This window comes from Podarcis liolepis, assembly GCF_965112155.1.
Source record: "Podarcis liolepis genome assembly, chromosome: 9".
Lineage (NCBI taxonomy): Eukaryota > Metazoa > Chordata > Lepidosauria > Squamata > Lacertidae > Podarcis > Podarcis liolepis.
The window spans coordinates 47,678,840-47,702,041 of record NC_139564.1 but is presented as its reverse complement, the minus strand read 5'-3'; the positions used below and the strand labels follow the sequence as shown (position 1 = coordinate 47,702,041).

Genomic DNA, 23,202 nt, shown 5'->3' with positions numbered 1-23,202 from the left:
AAGCATGTGCTGTACTGCTGAGCCATTGTGATTCCTTAACAAAAGAATTCATATTCTTAGTCAATTTGGTCCAGAGTAAATGAAATCTTTCCCATCCCCAATCCACTCCTTTTTCGTAAAACTCCTGTCCTCATCAAATGTCTTTCTACTTTCCCAGTGCCACAACCTCCAGACATCTGAATCACATAGGACACACTTAACTATGTCCACAATATCTGAACCAGGAATCTGGCCTGATCCTTCTCTGTAGCAGGATTGTAAAACACAATCTGGAAATCAAGTAAACATTTATTTTGGCCATAAACAAGATATTTTTGTAGAAAAACAATGGTGGTTGCAAACATAGGACTTGTCTCTAGTATTATGAAGGAACAGCCACAGTGGTTCCTCCACAAAGTTTATTCAGTGAGGCCAACTGCATACTTAATTTACATGTGGTGTAGAACTTCTCACCTCTTTTTTGCCATAATTGTGTTTTTTAACAAGAGGACAAACAGTAGCATAAACCCTTTTTATGAAACAATACCAATTTATTTAGGCATCTGGACCTCTGAATACAGTATTTTTACAATCACTAGAATGAAAGGAATTAAATACTTTAAAATTTACATCATGTATTTTGGTATATTCCAATAAGTAGTTTACTTACAATTTTTTCTTTGAAAATAAATTTTAGAAATATGCTTACTCATTTAAAATAAAGAGAATTGTTGACAAAATATAAGAAAAAAGATTCTCATGCCAGTTGAAGTGTAAAACTAAGTATTCCAAAATACTTGCTAAACAATAATCTGTGTTTACTATACAACCATTTAATTTACGCATGAATAAATTATTAGATTATCAGAATACAATCCATCCTCTATAAGAGCTGCATAAGCTCCATTCGTTTCAGAGGATATTGCACGGCAAACATGTTGCATTCAGTAGGATGTGTGCTTAGCTTCCACCACAAGGATACAAATACACAAACTTTACCTAAAATAGGAAGCATATACTCCCCATCATAAGCTGCTAGTTCTAAAAGCAGCCATACTGCTCCAAAATGTCATAAATAACATGTGAATGCATTTCAAATTATGAGCTTCAATTTGTGCTATCCTTGCAACTTAATAGAGTGCAGATACTTCTCTACATGCTTCACATGTTTGTCCACAGAAACAACATTTTAATCTATTCTCAAAAGTCCATGGCTACCAATGATATACATGACTCTTTGGATTATCAAATTTAATATAAAATTAAATTTACATAAAACTATCCTTCAAGTGGGATTCAACTTCAAATCCTCCAGCTAATAAATATAAAATGATAGCAACCAGCATATTAGCTGTTTTTAGTAAAAGTGAGTTATGTTCTTTTGTTAGAATGGGTTGAGCCGTATTCCTGTACCCAGTGGAGAGAAAGGGTTCACTTTTGCCCACATTAACGCATCGTTGAGTGAAATTGTGGATTTTCCATCTTCAAGGAAAAACACTGGACCCTGTTGGATATAAGAAGTATGGGGGAAGGGAAGCAAAATATTACACATTAAAAAAATACAGTACTCTTGAGAGAGAGCAATTGTGGCAGAAGTTCATACTTTCAAACTTCTCCTAAATGTAATCCAGCTCCACTAAGAAATACCTGTATCCTTAATCCTGTCAAGCAAGAGATGTGAACATCTGAATGACTAGGAAGGTTAGAGCCTGTAACGTAATCTGGTCCAATTGTTACTTTCAGAGGTTCCTCTTTTATTCGAGACGTCAGTGTCTCATATATCTCTTGTTGCAATTCAGATGGGGGTGTAGGGGGCAATTCATCAGCAGATCTGTGTGAGAAATATATATCATTATTTGCAATAGTTTTCTTGACTTGAAACATACAAACAAGATTTTTATTTATTTTAAAAAAGCATCTAAAAGTTAACAGAATTTCTGATACATTTGTCCTCTACTAAAAGACAAAAGATCACAATTTCAAATCATCTAAAATTCTATTGTGGTCATTGTACACCTACTTGTTTAGTGATTGAGTACAAGCTCTCCAAGCATCTAGTTCCTCAGAGAGTTGTTCAATTTTCAGGGGTACACACACCTCCCGTCTTTTTAAAAGCTGGCTGGAAAAGAATGCAATGTAACAGAAGTTTTGAAAGCATATGACAAATTCTAGCTCTATACAATTGGGCAATCTGAACAAACATTTAAAAACTGCATACAAATTATACAGACTGCTTTCTCACCCCATATGGAAGGTTTCTGGCAGGCAACAATGAATCTCATTCTCATATATATATATATATATATATATATATATATATATATATATGCTTTCGTAGATTTTCACGGGTACAGGAATGCAGGTTTTGGTGTCTTCGGGTGTCTTCCCGTGTAAGAGTTGGGGTGTCTAGGCGACGTTTCGACGAGGTCTCACTCGTCATCTTCAGGCTGGTGCTTACGGCTTCTTGTTACTGGAACAGAGCAGGATCTCAGTGTTTGAGTTCCTATAAATACTGTTGAGGGGGTGTGGTGTATTCTGGGCAGAGAGGAAGTTCCCAGGATAGTGTGACTTTTCTTCTTTTGTTCCTTAATTACTTGAGGGATATCTTGAGTGATTTCTTGAGTGATATTCTGAGTACCACTTAGGAGGGTCATTAAGAGTGGATTAGTTGCTAAAGCTTTCGTGTCTTGAACTCTTGAGCTTGTGAAGAGTTTTTCTGAGAAGATGGCTGTACTGCACTTAGTTGTGCTCTGGCTTGGCTTCGTGTATAGGGGCGAGCTGTGGTTTTGTGCCCTGTGCCAGTCAGATCTGCAATCCCTACACAGATCTGACTGGCACAGGGCACAAAACCACAGCTCGCCCCTATACACGAAGCCAAGCCAGAGCACAACTAAGTGCAGTACAGCCATCTTCTCAGAAAAACTCTTCACAAGCTCAAGAGTTCAAGACACGAAAGCTTTAGCAACTAATCCACTCTTAATGACCCTCCTAAGTGGTACTCAGAATATCACTCAAGAAATCACTCAAGATATCCCTCAAGTAATTAAGGAACAAAAGAAGAAAAGTCACACTATCCTGGGAACTTCCTCTCTGCCCAGAATACACCACACCCCCTCAACAGTATTTATAGGAACTCAAACACTGAGATCCTGCTCTGTTCCAGTAACAAGAAGCCGTAAGCACCAGCCTGAAGATGACGAGTGAGACCTCGTCGAAACGTCGCCTAGACACCCCAACTCTTACACGGGAAGACACCCGAAGACACCAAAACCTGCATATATATATATATATATATTACACAAAAAATTACAACAAATGAACAAGCCTCGTCAGCCCCTCTCCCCAGTTCCATTTGAGAGCACTTGGAAGATATAACTACTTTCACCAGTTTTGAAAAACCATTTTTTTATGTCACAATCAGCAGGCCTTAGTGCGAGTGAAGAAACACCTGTCTACCTTTTTGTTTCATATCCTCTATAAGTCCTTGAAATCAGTTCAGTCTCAGAGACTTTTAAGAAAAATACCTGCTGTTGATGGCCTGGTTGAATTGTAAACAGGACCACCATGGAAGTCAATCTTCTAGGTATTTAATACAATATCCCTCTCCTTTGTACAGAGTTCCAGAGCAGCTCACAAGAATTTAAGACACAAATAATAAAACCAATGAAATTTATTTAAAAGCTAGCAGCTTTTAAAGGATAAAACTAACAAAACTGAAAGGCCTGAGCAAATAAGATAAAAAAAATGGTATGGAAAAAAAAAACAGACTGGGGCCAGGTGAGTATATCTTGGAGAAGGTTTAAAGCCACCACAGAGGAGGCCCTATCTCTGCTCGCCTCCAGAAGTAAGGCAAGGAGACATGGAGAAAGGCCCTTGGAAATTTTAATACCCAGGGAAGTTCATATAAAAGAAAGGGCTGTTCCAGGTACCTGGGGCTCTCAAGCCATGCACGTACTTTAAAGGTAAGTCCCAGCCAGCACTTTGCATTCTGCTCAGAAACACCATTATCCTTAATAGTTTTAAAACTGGCTAGATGTCTTCCAATCAATCAGTCTTGGTAATTTTGGTGCATCATTTTGGACTACCTGAAGTTTCCAAGTAGTTTTCAAAGACAGTCTCACATACAATGACTCATACAGTCTCACATACAATGTCTAACTGAGATATAATACTGGATTGTGTCCAGGCTCTTTGTCCAGAGGGGTGATAGCTGACACACCTCCCTTAGCAAGTGAAACTATTTGGACCTCTAAAGTCCAGTTGTAGAAGCACCCAAAAGCTGCAAACCTAATCCTTTAGGGAGAATGCAACCCAAATCACACTGAATAGAATCTCCCAAACCAGATGAACCACCCACCAGCAGAACCTCTTTCTTGTCTAAATTTCAACTTCTTGGTCCTTATCCAGTCCTTTACTGATTCCACACATCATTTCAGCATCTCAACAGCCTCATCAAAATCTGATGAAAAGGAGAAATAGAGTTGGCTGTCATCTGCATAGTGATGACCCCTCACTCCATTTCTCCAGATATTCTCCCTCAGCATTTTCATGTACAGCACAGGGACAAAATGGAGCCCTGTGGCACACCATAGCATAAGTCCTGCTGGAAATGACAGTCCAGAACAGAACACAAGTACTGAACTGCACTATCCCCCAATTGCCAGTCTAGAAAGATGCCATGATCAATCATATCAAAAGTCATTAAGAGGTCCAGGAGAATTAGAAAGGTCTCCATCTGCCATCTTGGCATTCCTCAGTCATCATAGAGATGAAGGTAGTTTGGGGGCAAAACCCAGGTCTGAAGCCAGACTGAAATTGATGTGGATTGTCTGGGTTGTATGGTAAACACCACACTTAGCACAAGAAAGGTATATTTGCAACCTGCCAATCATAGAATTGGAAGGGACCATGAGGGCCATGTAGTCCAAACCAACATGGGGCTCGAACCCACGACCCTGAGATTAAGAGTTTCATGCTCTACCAACTGTGCTATATTTAGCACAATCTGAGATTTTCAAAGCAGTCTCACAACCACCTCCTTCAAGGCAGTCAAGACCACCATGCTTGCAAGGAGGCAATAATGGCAGCTAGGTTCTCTGCGACTGGGCACGCAATTACCTCCTAAACCAAGTTGATCAACTCTTTCCTGCTTATAGCTGCTATGGAGGCAGGAAGGGAAAGATTGAAGAAACATGCAGCAGGCTACATTCCTTGAAGCTCCTTATCCACATACTAGATTCACAATTTTTGAAATAAATCCAATAAAATACAACTAAGTAGTGCTCTAGATACATCTGGCGTTACTGTAGGCTAGGGATGATGGGAATTGTAGTCCAAAACACCTGGAGAACACTAGCCCTGGCTAGTGTTGTCAAGCCCTGGCCCATTTCATCAGATGTAACACTCTAACCCAAAGGTTGGCAACCTAAGGCCCATGGGCTGGTTCCGGCCCATGAGCTTCCTGGAACCGGCCCAAGGCCAGTCCATGGATAGGCGTGGGGATTCTGTGCTCTTTTTTTCATGGCGCCATTTTTATCTCGCCACAGGAACTGGCTTCTGGGTCAAAAGAGTGCCCGAAATAGTGTGTGCGTACGCACACTCCTCACCCGGAGTGCCTGTACGCATACGTACACACTATTTCCAGCGCACTTCCGGGAGGGAGGAGCGCCCATGCGCATGCGCACACGCTATTTCCGGTGTTCTTCCAACCCAGAAATAGCTTGAGTGCACGCACGGGCATGCATGGGCACACACGCTCCGGCCCACCGAGAGGTCTGCCGGGGAGTGGACCGGCCTGGCCTGAAAAAACGTTGCAGACCCCTGCTCTAACCCCTAAAGTATTACATATAACCTATGCCAAAAAAACTAATAATAATTGTTAAGGCTAAAACATCCATATGTTTAGTTCATCTTTGCTATAAAAAAATAGAAGCTATCTCTCATTAGTATATCTTATTTCTTTACCTTGTATCGATTTGCAAAATAAAACCCATTTGGAACATTACGCTAGAAAATCCCAATGTCCCTTTGAAACAGTATTTGTGGTTCCCATGTTATATGCCAAGTAAATCAAGGCAGCCGAGAAATTAGATTTTACAAAGACTAAGCCAATTTCAAAGGGATTAATCACTATTCAAGTGCCAAGGAACATCATAAGTAATAATTGACAGCATTGGAGGAAAGGAAACAATCAAATCCATCATAATCCCAATGGATGCAACTATTATGTAATAAAGAATTACCTTGTATATTCATAAAGTGCTGGCACAATGCTAGTGTACTGTCTTCTAATAGCCAGTAATGCACCAATGTAACCACACAATATTAACAACTCATTTCTAAATCTGAAAATAGAAGAACATTAATAAGTGCTTCCATTATTTTGCCCAGTCATTATGAAAAATCATAGACATAAAACTTGTTTACTATTGAGCAATGGGACCTTCTCTCCTTCCTCAGGTGGCCCCAAAATCTACTCCAGAGCTGCCACCCCCCCAAAAAAAATCATTTGGAGCAGATTCTGAGGTCACAGGAGAACTGCAGTGGAGAGGAGATGATGTTGAAGTCCCACCGCTTAAGTGGAAGTCTGTTCCACATCCACATGGACAACTCTGGATAAAACCCATACTCTCTTTCAAAGCAGTAAATTAACATCTGTTTAAAACATAATAAAACAATAACAAAACAAAACAGCAAAAGCAATGCCAGCTCCAAACTTAAGGGGGCTTTTGCTCCCCATACCTCCACATACCCTTTCTCCTCCACTTCTCTCACACACTTTTCTCCAGTGGTGCTGCCACTTAAATCAGTTTCTGCACTGGGCAAGTGGAGATGTCACTTATGAATGAGAACCAGGGTATTACATTTTGGGCAAATTAAAGTGGTGGGTGTCCACTGCAGATGGGAGCAGATTTTGGCAACTGTTCACCTACTCATCACTGAAAGGACAGCCTGGTGGCCCGGTGACAGCACTGGATTTAGGGCAGTGTGGGTGGTTCTCCTTGCACAGGGCCCAGGGGCACAGAATTTAGAAGATTCATAATTGAGAAGATCCATTTTGGGGTGCCAAATTTTGGGCTCACCCAGGGCAGCCCATTAGGAAGTATTACCAAAGTCTGCCCCTACCAGTGATGAGGGCAGTAATTGGTGGTACAGCCAGGTCAGACAAGTGATGGATACCCAACTGCTGATGCTGGGCCGGAGCAAAGCCAAAATCTAAAAAACATCTAGCACAGGGAATATCTCCAAAGGAACAACCCAGAAGCATATCTAAAGCCAGCAAAAACCGGCAATATCCCATGTTTACAGAATACATGGTTTAAAAAAAATGCTTGCAGAAAAATGCGTTTTTTACCATAAGTATTCTTTATAATGAGGTGAAGATCTGACCTCAACATGCTCTAGAATAAAACACTGCAGAAGTCAACTGCACTTCTACAAAAAACAGAATCTGTTTATATATACATGAACTCATCTAAAATTGTCCTATGTTCATCTGTTTAAAATGGTCAGCTCTGGTTTTACTTTATTTCTCTTCAGCTTAGTTGTGCTGGGGCTATTTAAGACGTACTGGCAATGGAGGGCACAGGGGTAAATAAAGTCTAACCATAGAAATAGCTCAGATTCAATTTCACAACTTTCACAAAGCATACTTACTCACTACATTTATGAAGTAACAACTTTTCTGTCCGGATATAGCTTAGAAGATCAAGAAATGGACAGACTGAGTCCAAGGTCCACTCTGAACTACTGATTTGTTCTGTCAAACACAAAAGGAGAAGAAAAGTTTAAAGTGTTGAAGAACGGAAAAACCAAGCAAATATTAATCTTTTAGATTTTCTGACTCATTAAGAAGCCTACCTTTCACATAATGAATGCCTATCGGAAGTGCTTTTTCTGGTTCTATAGTTAACAAATAATACTTGATTGATTCAAATATATTTCCTTCCTCCTGAGCTGTCTCTGCTAACTGCATACATTCTTCTACATCTGGTAGGCTGCACTGAAAAACAAAACATTTACAAAACAACATTTATGACAGTATTTGTACAGGAAGCTGGGGTTTTGCACACGAATGGGTGCAGTGTCCAACATGAAATGCTCCCCACAACTTAAAACCGGTTTCTTTCCCAGGCAGTGCAAAGGAACATTACAAGGAATGGAAAGTCTGTGTGCAATTTGTGTATCCTGAGGCCGTTGTCTTTGCACTAGGCACATTATTTATGCTCCAGAGTACAAGTAATCTGCGTGGCATACATAGGGGATGTATGTCCAGACTTCTCATTCACCATAATGCCCTTGCACATACATACATCCTTACACTGGGATAGGAAAACAGGGCTCTGCTAAGTCCTGCGGGACACCTCTGCATAGCAGCATCACGCCTGAACAAAACTGGACTTCGCTCATTGTACACACAGCTAAATCTATAATATCCTTTTCATCAGAAAAGAGTATTCCGTGTAAACCTACTTTTCAAGCTGATGTAGATACCTTAATACTATAATAAGGCCACAGATCAACAGCTCAGTTATGCAAACTAAGCTTCATTTGTAGAGATACTTTCTATTGCCATCCGCAAGAAAAATTACACTGGTCAACAACAAATTTGCGTTTTTTTCAGTTGATTTAGGACGAATCTGATACGCTGAATCCAAAAATCACATTGGTTTTGCTCAATCAGGTCAAGTTTTTGAGCTATGGCCACATGTCGTTTTTTTACGTTTTTGTTCACATGTACACTTGTGTGGAGCATTTTAGAAGAAGTTGGTGGGGGTAAAATGCCATGTCGAATAATTGTTTTGATTGGAAATGATTATTTTAATGACAAGAAGTATTCAGGTCCGATAGTTCTGGGTGATTACGTCGAAAAGGGATCAGTTTGAAGTCATAAAACCTCGAAATCTTCCATAAATTGGTGCGGCAAAGCATAAAGTTGGGGGATCAAAACTAAGTTAATGGGGCAGCCGCCCTACAAAGTATCCTGATCTTCAATCAGCACGTCGTCCTGTAGCTCATTGTGATGAAATTCCAGAGCCTATCTTCGGAGAACTTCCTGACATTAGTGACGAAGATGCCTCCAGTGTTGAAGGACATAAAGAAGAAGAAATGGTTCTTGAAGATGATGCTCCACATCCATTTTCCCAAAAGGAGTTGAATGATCTAGTTCGCGACCTTAGCTTGTCAAAGGACTCTGCCGAACTGTTGGCATCCAGATTGAAGGGAAAAAACCTCCTCTCTGACAGTGCTCGCATCAGCTTCTTCTACAACAGGCATCAAGAGTACCTCCGTTTTTTCTCGGAAGAGAAGTATTTGGTGTACTGTGCATATATTGCGCAGCTTCTGCTCAAGCTTGGAGTGCCACAGTACGAACCCAAAGATTGGAGACTGTTCATTGACAGCAGCAAGCGATCATTGAAATGTGTTCTGCTACACAACAGCAACCAGTTTGCCTCCATACCCCTGGCTCACTCGAGTACACTGAAGGAGAACTATGAAGCGGTGAAGTATGTGCTGGAGAAAATTGGTTATGATCAGCATAAGTGGTTTATTTGTGTTGACCTGAAGATGGTAAACTTTTTGTTGGGACAACAGTCTGGCTTCACCAAGTACCCATGTTTTCTGTGCATGTGGGATAGTAGGAACCGTCCTCAGCATTACACGAAGAAGGACTGGCCAGTGTGGGAGGAATTGGTGCCTTGCAAAGAAAGGAACGTCATCAACGACCCTCTGGTGGACAGAGACAGAATACTCTTCCCACCGCTGCACATCAAGCTCGGCATAATCAAGCAGTTCACCAAGGCTCTGGACAAGGATGGTGACTGCTTCACTTACTTGTGCCAGGCTTTTCCAGGATTGACCATGGAGAAGTTGAAAGCTGGCATCTTTGACGGTCCTCAGATCCGTCAGCTCATCAGAGATCCAGAGTTTGGAAAGTCAATGAACGAAGTGGAACTGGAAACATGGAAGGCATTTGTTCTGGTAGTGAAGAACTTTCTTGGCAACACTAAGGCCAGAAACTACTCAGAACTTGACAACAACATGCTGACTGCTTTCAGAAACCTGGCCTGCAACATGAGTGTCAAGATGCACTACCTATTTTCACATATGGACCGGTTTCCTGAGAACCTGGGTTCAATGAGTGACGAGCAGGGGGAGAGATTCCATCAGGACATGAAAGAGATGGAGACGAGGTATCAGGGTTGCTGGGACGCAGTCATGATGGCTGACTACTGTTGGACTCTGAAGAGAGACCTCCCTGCCGCTGAGCATTCCAGGAGTTCCAAGAAACAGAAGTTCGAGCCCTGAAGTTTGAAAAATGGTGAAGCAACATGCAATTTACGTGTACTTACCTTTATCAATGCCCACCATTCAGTTTACAGTAAACCTGACCTGATGGAGAGAAACGGATGCCATTTCCTGATTCAGCAGTGCAAAAATACCCTAAATCAGTTGTAGAAATCTAGACAACATTCAAAAAGTAAAAAATTGTTGCCCAGTGTTATTGGTATGTCCAACAGGAAATGACTGCTTCTTCCTGTGCATACAGGACTTGGATAGCAAATATTTTTTTAAAAAAGTAAAGGTAATAAATAACATAGAGGATTATGATTATAGTGCACTCTAATAGGAAGAATCCTAAAATAAATGTATCTAGGTATTAACAAATTAACATAAAACTTCTTCTGCTACTCACATAAATGGTTAAGAGACAGTTGACCTCTTAAGTGTACCTTTTCATGTAGGTCATTTATCTCTGCTGTGCATCCAGGATAGAAAGCACAAAGCTTTACTAACTGTAGCTCATTATTGGGGATCATCATAAGAAGATCTGCTGCTAAATCCCTGTGAAAAGACAAACATGCCACAGTTATTTAGCAATGTAAAAAGGTGGCAATGGGCAATGCCAGAATTAAGATTACTTGTTCTGCTCCCGTTCCTCTCTTAACTGGCTGTGAAACTGTAGGTGAGGTGAAGCTACTTTTATGCAGCGGACAGCTCTGGAAGAGAGTGTGGTAATGTAGAAGATACTGCATACTAACAATGAGCTCAAGAGCCTTTAATGCAGTTGTAAAATGGATGTAAACAGTCCTGACTCAGATTATCACCTAAACCATGATTTGGGTGACCAGCAGCAAGCCTCAAGATGGGGAAGTGAAAAAGCTTCCTACTTTCCAACAAACCACAGTTTCACAATGCATTGAGCTTGAGGAACTGTGGTGTGTTCCGATGAAAGTCAATTAACAAAACAAATGACCACTAGAACAAATTCTGTTTGGTCATTACAGAGAACTGTGGTTTGTTCTAAAGTGAAAGCAGAAGCTTCCACTCTCCTTCTCTCATGCTTGGGCCACTATCAAATTACCATTTTCAGATCCCTAGGATAGCAAACAGCTATGTATGAATACTTCAGGTAATTTGGACATGCTTTGGTGAAGTCATAAAATACAATTCTATGAACAACAACAAAAATCTAATTCAGGTAGATTTATCATTCAAGATCAAGACCACATCTTTCAGTATCATTTCAAAAAAATCAAACAGCTACTAAGTTTATTCCATTTTCAGCAACTATATAGGCCAGGCATGTCCAAAATCCGTTTTGGGGGCCTAATCCGGCCTGTCGGCCGATTTAATCTGGTCCCCATGGCAGTATATGTCCTGGGCTAAAATCCTTAAAAAAGCTCAACAACAAAAAGCTCAACAGCTCCGGTCGGCCCTCACGCATGTACACTTCATCAAATCTGGCCCTCTTTGAAAAAGGTTTGGGCACCCCTGATTATAGGCAGTCTGTGACCTCTTAGAAAATACATCTTGCAACTCCAGAAATATTGCTGCTATCAAGCTGTCTTAGTTCAGTCTAGATGGTGTGCATTATATAGGCAATAGTACATGAGCCTAACAAGTTGTTATCACAATGAAGGGATGGGAAACATGTGGCCTCCCAGATGCTGTAGGACTCCAGCTCCTAGCAAGAATGGCCAATAGTCAGGAATGATGAAAATCCAAATGAATCCATCATTCACCATTCTGTATCAGGGAACCTCCATACACAAAATGGGAATGTGCACATTGTGTTATCCATGACACTATCAAGGGGGAAATTCTGCATCTTCATATACCAGAGCCTTGCATGAACGAAGAACCTCAGGTGTATGACTAGCAATTGCTTTGTTTATTGAGTAATGCTCCCCATGGGATTATATTTTAAGTACTGGAGGAGTGCTTTTACAGAAAGCTATTTGCCATCTGCGCTCCAAGAAATAGTTGGCAAGTATGTATACCAATTTGTACATCTGCATATGCCCAAATAAATGTTCACTTAGGATAGATTATGATCCTTCTATTGCTTGGCTGGCAAGGCAGCCATCAACTTTCAAGAAACGGTTGACCAAAGAAAGGTTTTAGGAAAACCTAAATATTGGAGCCAATCTCCAGTGTTGCCATTAACACGGCTGCAATGCTGGCATAATATTAAGCATTCAAACACCACAGCTGTTGAATCACTAACCTCAGTTCTTATGTGCTAGTATAGTATCAGGATCAAACTGTCAGAACTGCAAATGTTCCGCTTCGTGAAGGCATGGGACAATCCCATGAGAGGAGAGGGATGTCTTAAGGATATGCCCTTACTTTTTGTTCTTACAGGTTGAATTCTCATCAATAACCCATTATGTTTCTTTTTAGCCAGTCTATTCTACTTATCATGCAAAGTATTTTGTTCTATTAGAAAAGCCAGCAGAGGATGAAGGATTTTCTTTTCAGTCTAACCCGAAATGTCATGCTTTGCAGAGGATAGATTAGAATGTCCTTCTAGAGAAAAGAATGTACCTGTATCCAGGTGATGGAAAGCTAAAACAAAGATATTCAAAATGTAACAGACAAAAACAGCATTCATATACTAAAACACACACAGGACAAATGGTGAGAGGCTGGGGAAGAAGCTGGGATTTTTTTAAAAAAGCAGGGAAAGGAACCGACAGCTCCAAATTCTTATTCTGCTTCTACTACATCCAACATGCAAACTGCAATTTTATGTATCCCATGTTAACTATCTTTTGACTTTTTATGTAAAAACAATCCTACCGTTAACAAAACAAAACATTACCCAAATCGCAAGGCTTTAGGCAATAATGAATTCCAATATTCATTTTCTTGGTCATGATTTTATTTCACATTTTACAATCTATGGGAAATATAATACTGAGAATAACTTGAATAACTCAAATCAACTGATTTTATTGGATTTACTGAGAGTATGGCTAGTAGTGGTTATCACCCAAGCTGCAAAAGAAAAAAGCTCTGTTGACTCGGAAAGCAATATGCTAAAAGCTTTACGTTCTCTTAAATGGGAAGCAAAGGATAAAGCTGCGAGTGCTTGCAAGAAGTTGGATTGTGAATTCATTGTGCTTGTGGAATCCAATCATACAAACTCTGGTTTGTATGATTGGATTCCACAAGCATATGATTTTGCAAGGAGTAGAAAGGCTTAGCTGTAAGCTCCACAGCCATCTCAATATGCAGCTATACTCAGGAAGGTTACAGCATGCCATCACAGAATGTGCAACACATACTGCTGTCCTCACCAAAGTTAATTTTGGTGCAGTGTGGGTCATGGGCAACACCACCTGATTTTTGCTTATATTTTGTTTCCCTTTGGCCTCTCCTGTACATACCTTAAAACAACTGTGGGCCTCTACATTCCTGCACCTTCCTCTTTCATTTTATTTGTTTGCCAAGGAGCTGAGAAACATAAATGAGCACAGAAAGGCAATCTCCAAGACTTTGTTATAGCTGGAGAAGACTGAGCAATTGCTAAACTTAGAGGACGGGGGTGGGGTGTCCCTTTTCACATCCCCTACCATAAAGTGGCAACTGCCAATATATTTCTCTCATCCACTTATGTCTAGCAGCTACATGCAAGACAAGTGTTCCTGAAATTAAGAACAGATTTTGGACACTATCATTTAGTCACAGAAAAAAACAAGTTCTATTAAAATTGCACTCCTGACATAAGCCACAATCCAAAGTAACTATTTTCTTCCAACCCTTATCAAAACCATGAGGCTAATAGTTATCCCTAATAGTTATCCCATAACACTTTGCTTGGATACGCAAAGCAAAATGAAAGGAGAAAAGCAAAACATCACCGCAAAATTTGAAACAAACTATGCTGGATTTCTTCACATTATCTGAATCTAAATTGAGGATTAGGGGACGATTCTCATGCCACCCTTTTGGCTCATTTCAACGTGTGCAGATTTATTCCCTCGTGGATTATCTGTCAAATCAGCCACAGGGGTCAGAAAATCAACGTAGATTATTGTGTGCGCACAAGCAATATGTACTTGCTGCAACTTAGTCATATGTCCATTTTATGCATGGGGCATTCAATCTGTGCGATGTAGTTTTAATGGTTGTGGATTGAAAACATAGGCTCAAAAGGTACTCAGAATAACTGATTCTAACTGAGGTGGAATCACAAAGGTGGTAAAGACAAATGTGGACACACACAAGCATGCTCCTGGTGCACTTTAGTCACTCAAGCAGAGCACAAATCCTAGAACTGTCTCAAAAATCTACCCTGCCTACTGATATGGTAGTGATTACTCCTGCAATATGGAAGCACTTGGTACTAGCCAAATGAAAACCTACTGACTTGTTCTTGCTAATTTAAAACGACATTTTTCTGCTCTAAGAACATTGGTGTTTGTTCATAATATGCTACTGTGGTTGAGTTTTACTTTTTAATAGCTTCTTCTGGATAAAAAAACCAAAGGTTCCTCAAAGTTGTTGTTGCTGTTTTCAAAATATGAGACTCTGGTGTTCTATAAAAGTGTCCAAGGTTTGTTAGAGTGAAACATTCTGTGGAGTAAGAAGTTCTTACCATGTTGTTATAGTCATACATTTTCTTGCTAGTAACTCTAGCGCATATTGTGTTGCTTGCGCTGCACATTCTCCTAAGACAGTACCCACACTGACTGCCAATTCCAGTTCATTTCCACGAATCAGGTTTGCCATGGCAAGCTTGCTCAATAAGAAAATCATATCATTAAGCATCACAAACACTTAGGATTCATTGAGACCAGCATTGTAAAATATTTACTTTCCAATGCTACATTAAAGAGTGACAAAAACATGCATTAATGAACAAGACTCATAGTTTGACCTGCTTTACTTTATATCACTGCAAGCAATATTTTGTCTATAAGCAAACCAGCTAAAAGTGAATTACTATTTTAAATAGAAGAGACACGTCAACCCAAGCTATTGCCAACTTCTAGAAAATTTAAACAGGAATTTCTGTAACTCATCCAACCTTCCCAATATGAAAAGCATCTAAAGATCTCACAATGGCCGCCCATAGTCTTGCCAGTGAGCGGTGGTTGTGGCCCAACACAGCACCTCCTTTCACCCAGACATGCCATTTTAGAATGTTTTCCCATCCCTGCAGAGGGTTTATTCACAGTGGAAGGTAATGGCCACCAGAATAGTTATTTGTCCACCAATGAAGGGTCTCCCTTTAAGAAATTGTTAAGGAGAATGGGAATAGGATCTTTAGCCTGTGTGTGCTGCCTTTCCACTCTCACAGGTGTCATTTCTCAAGGGGAAGAGCGCAATTGGAAAAGACCTTTTGAAAATCAACACTTTGGAAAGAGGCAAAGCTTATGAATTTGGGCCTAGCAAACTGGAAATCTGGCTTTGATGCAGGCTTGGCTCTTAGATATGGAATAAGGGGCGATGTGACAGGGGAGAAATTACTATCCACCAGGAGCTGATGTTTCTTAACTATCAACACTATCTACATTTTAGGGACAATTGTAGGAACTCCCTTGGGAATTACTGTTTCCTGAAATGGTCAGCAAGTATCCACGGCATCTTGGGGCCAGCTTTAATATCAAGATAGCTGGTACATAAAAACGTATCTCGAAAAGGGACTTTCTCCACCACAGTAGTAGTGTTGTTAGGCTTTGAGGTCTGTTATTCCCACAACTTTATCAGCTGCTGCTTGCAGGAATTTTCATCACCAGCTTTGTAGCATTGCATGTTGTAAGGAATGAACATGGTAAAAAGCTAACTAGAAAATAATGGTAACACAGCAGGGCTGGATAAGACAGGCACAAAGCAGATTCTCAGCAGCATAAAAATCTCCTAAAGTGATGTGGCAACAGAATCCGGCTAATAGGGATGGCTTTTAAAAATTCTTTCAATTATTTGTTCCCTTTGTTATTGCTGACCATGTATCTTTCCTATGTGTCTTTATTCCACACTGCCCATTGGATCAACATGATGTAAAAAAACAAGTTTATTTCTACATAACAGGATTGTTTTTTTAAAAAAATTAATAGAATGTATGCAAATGTACAAAACAAAGAGTAATTATTCTGCACATTTCTATTTTGGTATAGATCAAACAGAAAATACTTTTACCTCAATGTTCTCAACAGCTAAATGGCAGCAAGCAGCTAGCACCGCACAGCCATCCTGAAAATACCACTCAGACAATTCTTTACTGACTTTGTGCAGGAGTCTAGAAAAAACCAAAATAGAAATAATTTGGATTAAATAATTAAAACTAGATAAATCTACCAGATGTTGTTAGTGCATCCTTCTGCTTTACTATCTGAAAGTTTGGTCAGCACCACCACAGCAGGAGGCAGCCCAATCATAAATTAGTTTTGGTTATTGGCAGTGCTTTTTTCTGGGGGGTGCAGGTGAATGCATAGCCCTAAACATTTTGTCAATCGAAGTTTGGCCTCAATATGAGTAGGAAAATGAGAGTATCCCTATACATTTTTTAAGAAAAAAAAGCACTGGTTATTGGAATATAGTGCCCTGGTTCATATACCATGTAAGTCATGATTCAATCGTAAATGTGTCCCCCATCTCAAAAGGGACAACAAAGATATGGCAAATCAATAGCTTACAAAATTCAGTAAAAAAATTTGTCAAATCTCAATTAAAAATGCCACATTAATTTTGTGACAGACAAAAAAACAATAAGATAACATATGAAAAATAACCACTCAGTGACTCACTCAGTGAAATCTTCCAAGCTGTTTCCTTCCAAATCTGCTGTTCCATTTGATTCTAAACACTGGGATGTTTGCATATTTCCTTCACATGCTGACTAAAATCGGTTTAAAAAAAAGTCAATCAAAAGCAACATAAATCATTGTCTTCTTGGTAATATTATTTGTAAAAAGGGGTTAACAGTGAAATGGGAACAGTCATATCACAGTAGGAGAAAAGAGCCCAGCTACCATCTGGAACAACCATATTGGTACATCTCAAACTGATGGTATAATATTTATTACAAGTCAAGGAGTTATCCTGTTATAGTGAAATGTGGGAGAGTAAAATTCCAAGTACTTTGACGAGGATGTATAAGCTTCTATTATCCACAACAGAATGATATTCTTAGCAAAAGCTGCCAAGCTTTTTTTTGTAGCTAATGTAGGTCTGTTTGTTTGATTTTTATTCCAATACACTGAAACCTTTCCCTAGCTCTATTAGTGCCACCATTGCACAAAATACCTGGCACTCATACCAATCCACAGGTCTAGGATTCTGACAATAGTGTAGGCTAAACAGGTCTATCATTACTAGGCTTTTCAAACTCAGGATTGCAGGCATCATAAACACCAGCTTTAATGTCACCAGCATATGAGTAAATTCTTATTTTTTGCAGAAGCAGGAAAATCTAGAGCTTTACTATCCCTTCCTTTTATTTAATAATTTCATGGTTCTAACATAATTCTTCTACTCAGTTTGCTTTTCTTGTTGATTTAGATAACAACACAACAGGTATCAGTGTATAGCAAAAGTTATATTACGTCCTAAAAGAGTTATTTACTATCATGTACAGTGGTACCTGTGCAACAAGCAGAGCTTCTTTAAGCTGGCCTCTTGAAGTAAAAAATGTGACAAGTTTCTTCACATCACCAGTTGCTATACAGTATGGAATGACATCATCATTTTCTTCCTGAATTAACTGGTCAGCTCTCCTAATCAAAATTGAAAGCACTGCCATTATTAAGTTCATTTAAGTTACGTTTAGTATCAGATCCATTCAAAGAACATCAATGAGGCATCAAGATTTATATATATCCTTCTGAGATACACAAAACTCTTCCCAAAAGCAGTTTCCAAAAACTTACACTCTCAAGCATTTACACGGATAGTTTCAAATAACTAATTGAAAAATGCACCACCAGATACAACTTTTACATGACTGTTGCAGATTCCTTCCTAACCAGGGTTTGCAAATAAAAACAGATGTCTATGGCAAGCAGGACATGAGTTTGAAGAGATAGGTTTGTTTCTACCACTATGAATCATTTCTGTAAATATGGCCACTTATTTGATTGCTCAGCCCTAACACCGGGTTTATAACAAAGTTGAAAAGTACTGGTAATCAACTTAATTATGGTTAAAGATGCCGGGGGGGGGGATTTCTGGAGGGAGGCAAGGGAGGCAGCATGTGATGCTATAGTCACTCCTGAATCCAACACAGAATTAGGTTTCCTTAAGCCTACAAGAATCAGTATGCCAAACTCTGTGTTGGATTCAGGCCTATGCCTCATAATGCGAAAGGGTGACTTAAATTAGAATTCGCATCTTACCTTTGCATTAATTTCTTCCAGTATTTCATAGATACCCCTGGTGCAACTGAGAGAGCTTTGTCCCACTAAAACACAGAATATGTCATTATTTTCATCTTAACACAAGAAACATGCATTATTCAACGGTTTTTGAAAAACCATTTCAAATTATCTTCCCTTTATACGGACATCATTAACAAATTAGCCCTTTCTATTTCTATATAAAAATTAGTACTATCTGAAAAAACGAGGTCGCTTAAGAAACCAGTACGTCATTTGTTACCCTTCAGAATAGAATCACTGAAGAATTGCATGTTTACTTCACAGAGTCATGTTTTAAAATACAGTCATTTTGACATAACTTTTTCCAGAGATCATAAAGGGTGAAAGTACTGTAACTTTTTCAGACACAGCTTTCTCAAAATACATTTTCTGGTTAACAGTAACGCGGGAGAGAGAAGGGAGGACATTTGCAGGAGATAATCATCAAATAGGAAAGGATTCTTAATCCTTCCTGGCTGCCCACCAATTCTCACTTGCAGCCTCTTCCCAAGGCCTTTACTCCCACAGGGTGGGTTGGTATCCTGCATTTGTCTTGTAATGTGTTATTTTGATATGGAAAACATCAACAGCTTGCTAAATATGAATATGTTAGACCTTATTTAATGTAAGCTATTATAGTACTTTACAATATGCTTAATTGTGGGAACGAGGGGGGGGGGTACGCTCTCTCTCACACAAACACACACTTGCCAGTTTATTAAAAGTTTCAGCAAGGTTGACAAAATAAAAATAAAATCCAGCACCATTAGTCCTATGGCAATAGCATTGTTATAGTTATTATGAGGTACAAATAATAACAATACTAGCTACAACAAGTGCTTCTTAAATACAATAAATGTGCTATTTTATATACACAGTAGTAACTACAGCAACGTTAACTCAGAACAAAAACCAACCTTTCAGAAGGCATTTGAACCTTTGTCATGCCTATCTAGCGCACAGGGCACTTTCATTTGTCCACATCTGTCATTAAATATATAAACCAATGAGTTGGCAGGAATATATATCAGGCATAGGCAAACTCGGCTCTCCAGATGTTTTGAGACTACAATTCCCATCATTCCTGTCCACTGGTCCTGTTACCTAGGGATGATGGGAGTTGTAGTCTCAAAACATCTGGAGGGCCGAGTTTGCCTATGCCTGATAAATATTCCTGCCAACTCATTAGTTTATATATATATGCTGCGGAGTGATACTCACATCTGGTCTGAAACTCAGGGAAGTGGGAGAAAATGCCACCTCCCCTCCCCTCTCAAGTGTACACTGAACTCTTTTAACATATCATAATGTAGTGTTGGACGCGGGTGGCGTTGTCGGTTAAACCACAGAGCCTAGGGCTTGCTGATCAGAAGGTCGGCAGTTCGAATCCCCACGACGGAGTGAGCTCCCGTTGCTCGGTCCCAGCTCCGCCAACCTAGCAGTTCGAAAGCACGTCAAAGTGCAAGTAGATAAATAGGCGGGAAGGTAAACGGCATTTCCGTGCACTGCTCTGGTTCGCCAGAAGCAGCTTAGTCATGCTGGCCACATGACTCGGAAGCTGTACGCCGGCTCCCTCAGCCTATAAAGCGAGATGAGCACCGCAACCCTAGAGTTGGCCATGACTGGACCTAATGGTCAAGGGTCCCTTTACCTTTACCTTAATGTAGTGTTTACCTGTCCAAGTTCCACCATAAGTTCACAGTATCTCTGAATTTGCCCAAGTCTTAGATGTATCTCTGCTGCTTCTTTTAGCCTTTCTTCCTTGCTAGGTGCACCAATTCCTCCTCCAAACTTAGACATCTTCACAGTAGTAAGTTCTTGGGCTTTGGACTGAAAGATGAAAATGGAAAAAAAAAATCCCATCAAGTTTTCTCCTATAACATGAGTTAAGCCTTGACAAATTGCCCAAACGTAGGGCCTCAATCTCCAGAGATGTTAAAGCAGAGCAGAAATGCTGCTGCACTTTATCTCCCCAACACAGATATTTCAGCTCTGGTGACCTGTAAGGCAGAAAGGGTAGGAGGATGTGCCTGGTCAAAGTGGGCAACCTCTTTCCCCAATCAAGGTCAGTGACTTCTGTGTTAAAGAGTATCCGCTGTTGTAAAATATTTTATTGCACTTAATCTCGTATTGGTTAAACCCATAACAATTTCTCAATGGAAACTGTCAGAATAAATTCCTTTACGAAATTCCTATTGGTAAAAAAACAAAAACCTTTACATACATATTCTTTACAACCAAATGAGAAGAACAGACAAGGAAAACTGAGTTGTTATATTCTGAAATCTGGTTGTAAATTTGATGGTACTGAGGGTTCACATGCCATTTATAATTACTCATTCTTATGAGAAGGAATATAGACTAAACAAACGAAACGAGCAGGCAAGTCTGCAACTCTTTGGTCTAAAGCAATCGTCTGGCTCAAGGAAACACAAGTGTTAGGAGAAAATTAAGTGCCTCACACGACAATGTAGGCAACCCTTGCTCCCAAGGGGGTTATTCTTAAGTGCATATTCCACAGACGGTAAGAAATGCATGTATTTTCTTTTTCCACAATATCATTTTGCCTTGTGAAGCAAAATGAAATCAGCAAAAGCTTATTTCTTTTGTAATAAAGGAAGCTAAAGCTATTGCATCAACCTGCGTATTTAACTTACCATTCTAAATCTAACCAGATGTTTCATGTGCATTATTCCTTTGCAATAATTCTGTGGAAGCAAGCTATCATCTTGGCCTTTTATTACAGCAACAAGATCCCATAAGTTTTTACTGCCTCCTGGGGGCTGGAACAATAAAAAATGGAACACAATGTTGTTTAAGCCATATCAGAATTAAACCTGCAATGAAAGTGATTATGTTTGTCAGTCAGTGCAAAAGTAAAAACAGGTCAATTCAAAATTAAACAAGCCAATACTGAATCCAGGTAAAAGCGAGGTGTTACCACACAGGTGTTCTTTCATTGTTAGATCTCTTAAATGTACTAAATCAGTATAATACACACCACATACTAACTTGCAGAACAGCATAATTGTATAAACTTAAGACCACTAGTCATTTCATGACAATGGATCCACAGAATTACTTCCGTTATAATAGGTGAGGAAAAGCATATGACTGCTGAACTCAGGGGCTCTCAGTTTTCTTCAAAAGTATTTATCCTTCACTCTTATATTAAAGAAAATTGTGGAAGCAGCTACAGTACCCTCAGTGAGCTTGTTTCGTGCAACCAATCTCACTTCAGTGTGGGATTCTGTCTCTACTTGGCCAAGCCCTACCTGGCCATGAACACACAGTTGCCTTGGTAGTTTCCAAATTGTACAATGGAAACACTGGATAATTTTAAGGTGAGTAGAAGATTGTGAAGTACTTTCCATCTTAGAAATACTATACATAAGCAATAAACGTTGATGGTGATAAGATTTATTAATCTTACATACCCTGTTCAACCAAACCCTGCTAAGAACACTGATTATGTTACAACTCCCATCGGTAGTCATAATTTATGTTCTATTGTGCACCTAAATAGATGTGAGATCCATGTGTCAAATGACAAATCAAGTTTATTATTTTTTGTAACAAATGAGACATGTGAAAAATGCATTTTGTAATATATAATACAGTAAATACACCATTTGTGAAAGGTTTATTATACTTATAGTGCAGCCTTGCATCTAACCCAATGAGACTAAAGTTCTATAGCTACATCTTACATGCACACAATTTTTTACTACTTAATACTTACTGATAAACATTCGGAAAACCACCTCAGTTTTCTCCCTCGGGGATTACCAGCCAATTTGTCTACTTCTTGTTTAATATCCCTAGATACTTTGCCACATAGCAAAGGAGAAGCACCTACTTCAACAGCACGATCTATTAAAAACAAATATTTACACACCTTGTTAGAAACAGAGAAGACAATGAGGAGGATATATGGCTATACTCCAAAGTCCACTCAGGGGTGGACGTTTGCACGTCAAAATTCTTCTAGTTGTTGGCCTCTGGCACCCTGCAAATTGCAGCTAGGGATTCCACAGTAAACCCAGCAAGTGTGATTACTACCACATATGGTGTTCTGCTGGTGTGGGAAATGGTCCTGAATGCTCCATTATCTCCTATTTACCTTCCAATGTGATGAGAAACTAACTGGCATATCCATTGGGCAAATGCTTCCACAAGCCAGGTGGAAAGGAAGAAAATAACAAGCTGAATGCTCATTAGCATTCGTCCCTGAATGTGGGATGCCTGTCAGTAAATGATGCTCAATTAGATGCACACCTCAATGCACAGTCATGTGAAACTACACACAACTAGAGCTATATATGGGTAAAGTTTAATGTGCACGAACGTAAGCAAGCAAATCGGTAATTTTGAGCCTGTAGCTGTCAGTCTCTTGGATGGTCCGTGTAGTTGAACTTGCAGATCCATGAGGGGCCACTAGGAGCGCATCGGAAGATGGCTGACAATAACATCTCTCCGACCCACAGGAGGTAATTAGGAGGCTGTGATGGGAGTAAATAGCTTCCCTACCCCCCCAAGGTTGTGGGGGGGCTGCCCTTGCCTGCTGTGCCCTATA

General features: G+C 39.7%; 1 protein-coding gene across 11 annotated transcripts in view; it reads right to left on the bottom strand.

Moving 5' to 3' along the window:
• Positions 1-509: 509 nt before the first annotated feature.
• The window catches only part of WDR17 (WD repeat domain 17), a 56,542-nt gene continuing 33,849 nt past the window's right edge, over positions 510-23,202 (bottom strand). For 6 of the 11 annotated variants that reach the window (XM_083520230.1, XM_083520227.1, XM_083520225.1 and 3 more), the window contains exons 15-30: positions 22,369-22,499; positions 21,284-21,409; positions 20,301-20,456; positions 18,606-18,670; positions 17,855-17,987; positions 17,019-17,110; positions 16,411-16,510; positions 14,867-15,006; positions 12,811-12,831; positions 10,713-10,824; positions 7,840-7,981; positions 7,636-7,738; positions 6,222-6,323; positions 2,000-2,098; positions 1,627-1,810; positions 510-1,483 (exon numbers count right to left, since the gene is read on the bottom strand). In XM_083520230.1, coding sequence (XP_083376356.1) covers positions 1,364-1,483; positions 1,627-1,810; positions 2,000-2,098; positions 6,222-6,323; positions 7,636-7,738; positions 7,840-7,981; positions 10,713-10,824; positions 12,811-12,831; positions 14,867-15,006; positions 16,411-16,510; positions 17,019-17,110; positions 17,855-17,987; positions 18,606-18,670; positions 20,301-20,456; positions 21,284-21,409; positions 22,369-22,499 — 1,826 coding nt within the window. In that variant the 3' untranslated portion in view covers positions 510-1,363. Of the gene's footprint in view, positions 1,484-1,626; positions 1,811-1,999; positions 2,099-3,265; positions 4,439-6,221; positions 6,324-7,635; positions 7,739-7,839; positions 7,982-10,675; positions 10,825-12,810; positions 12,832-14,866; positions 15,007-16,410; positions 16,511-17,018; positions 17,111-17,854; positions 17,988-18,605; positions 18,671-20,300; positions 20,457-21,283; positions 21,410-22,368; positions 22,500-23,202 lie in introns of those variants that run through there. The other 5 variants (XM_083520228.1, XM_083520223.1, XR_014529992.1 and 2 more) reach the window with 4 other exon arrangements.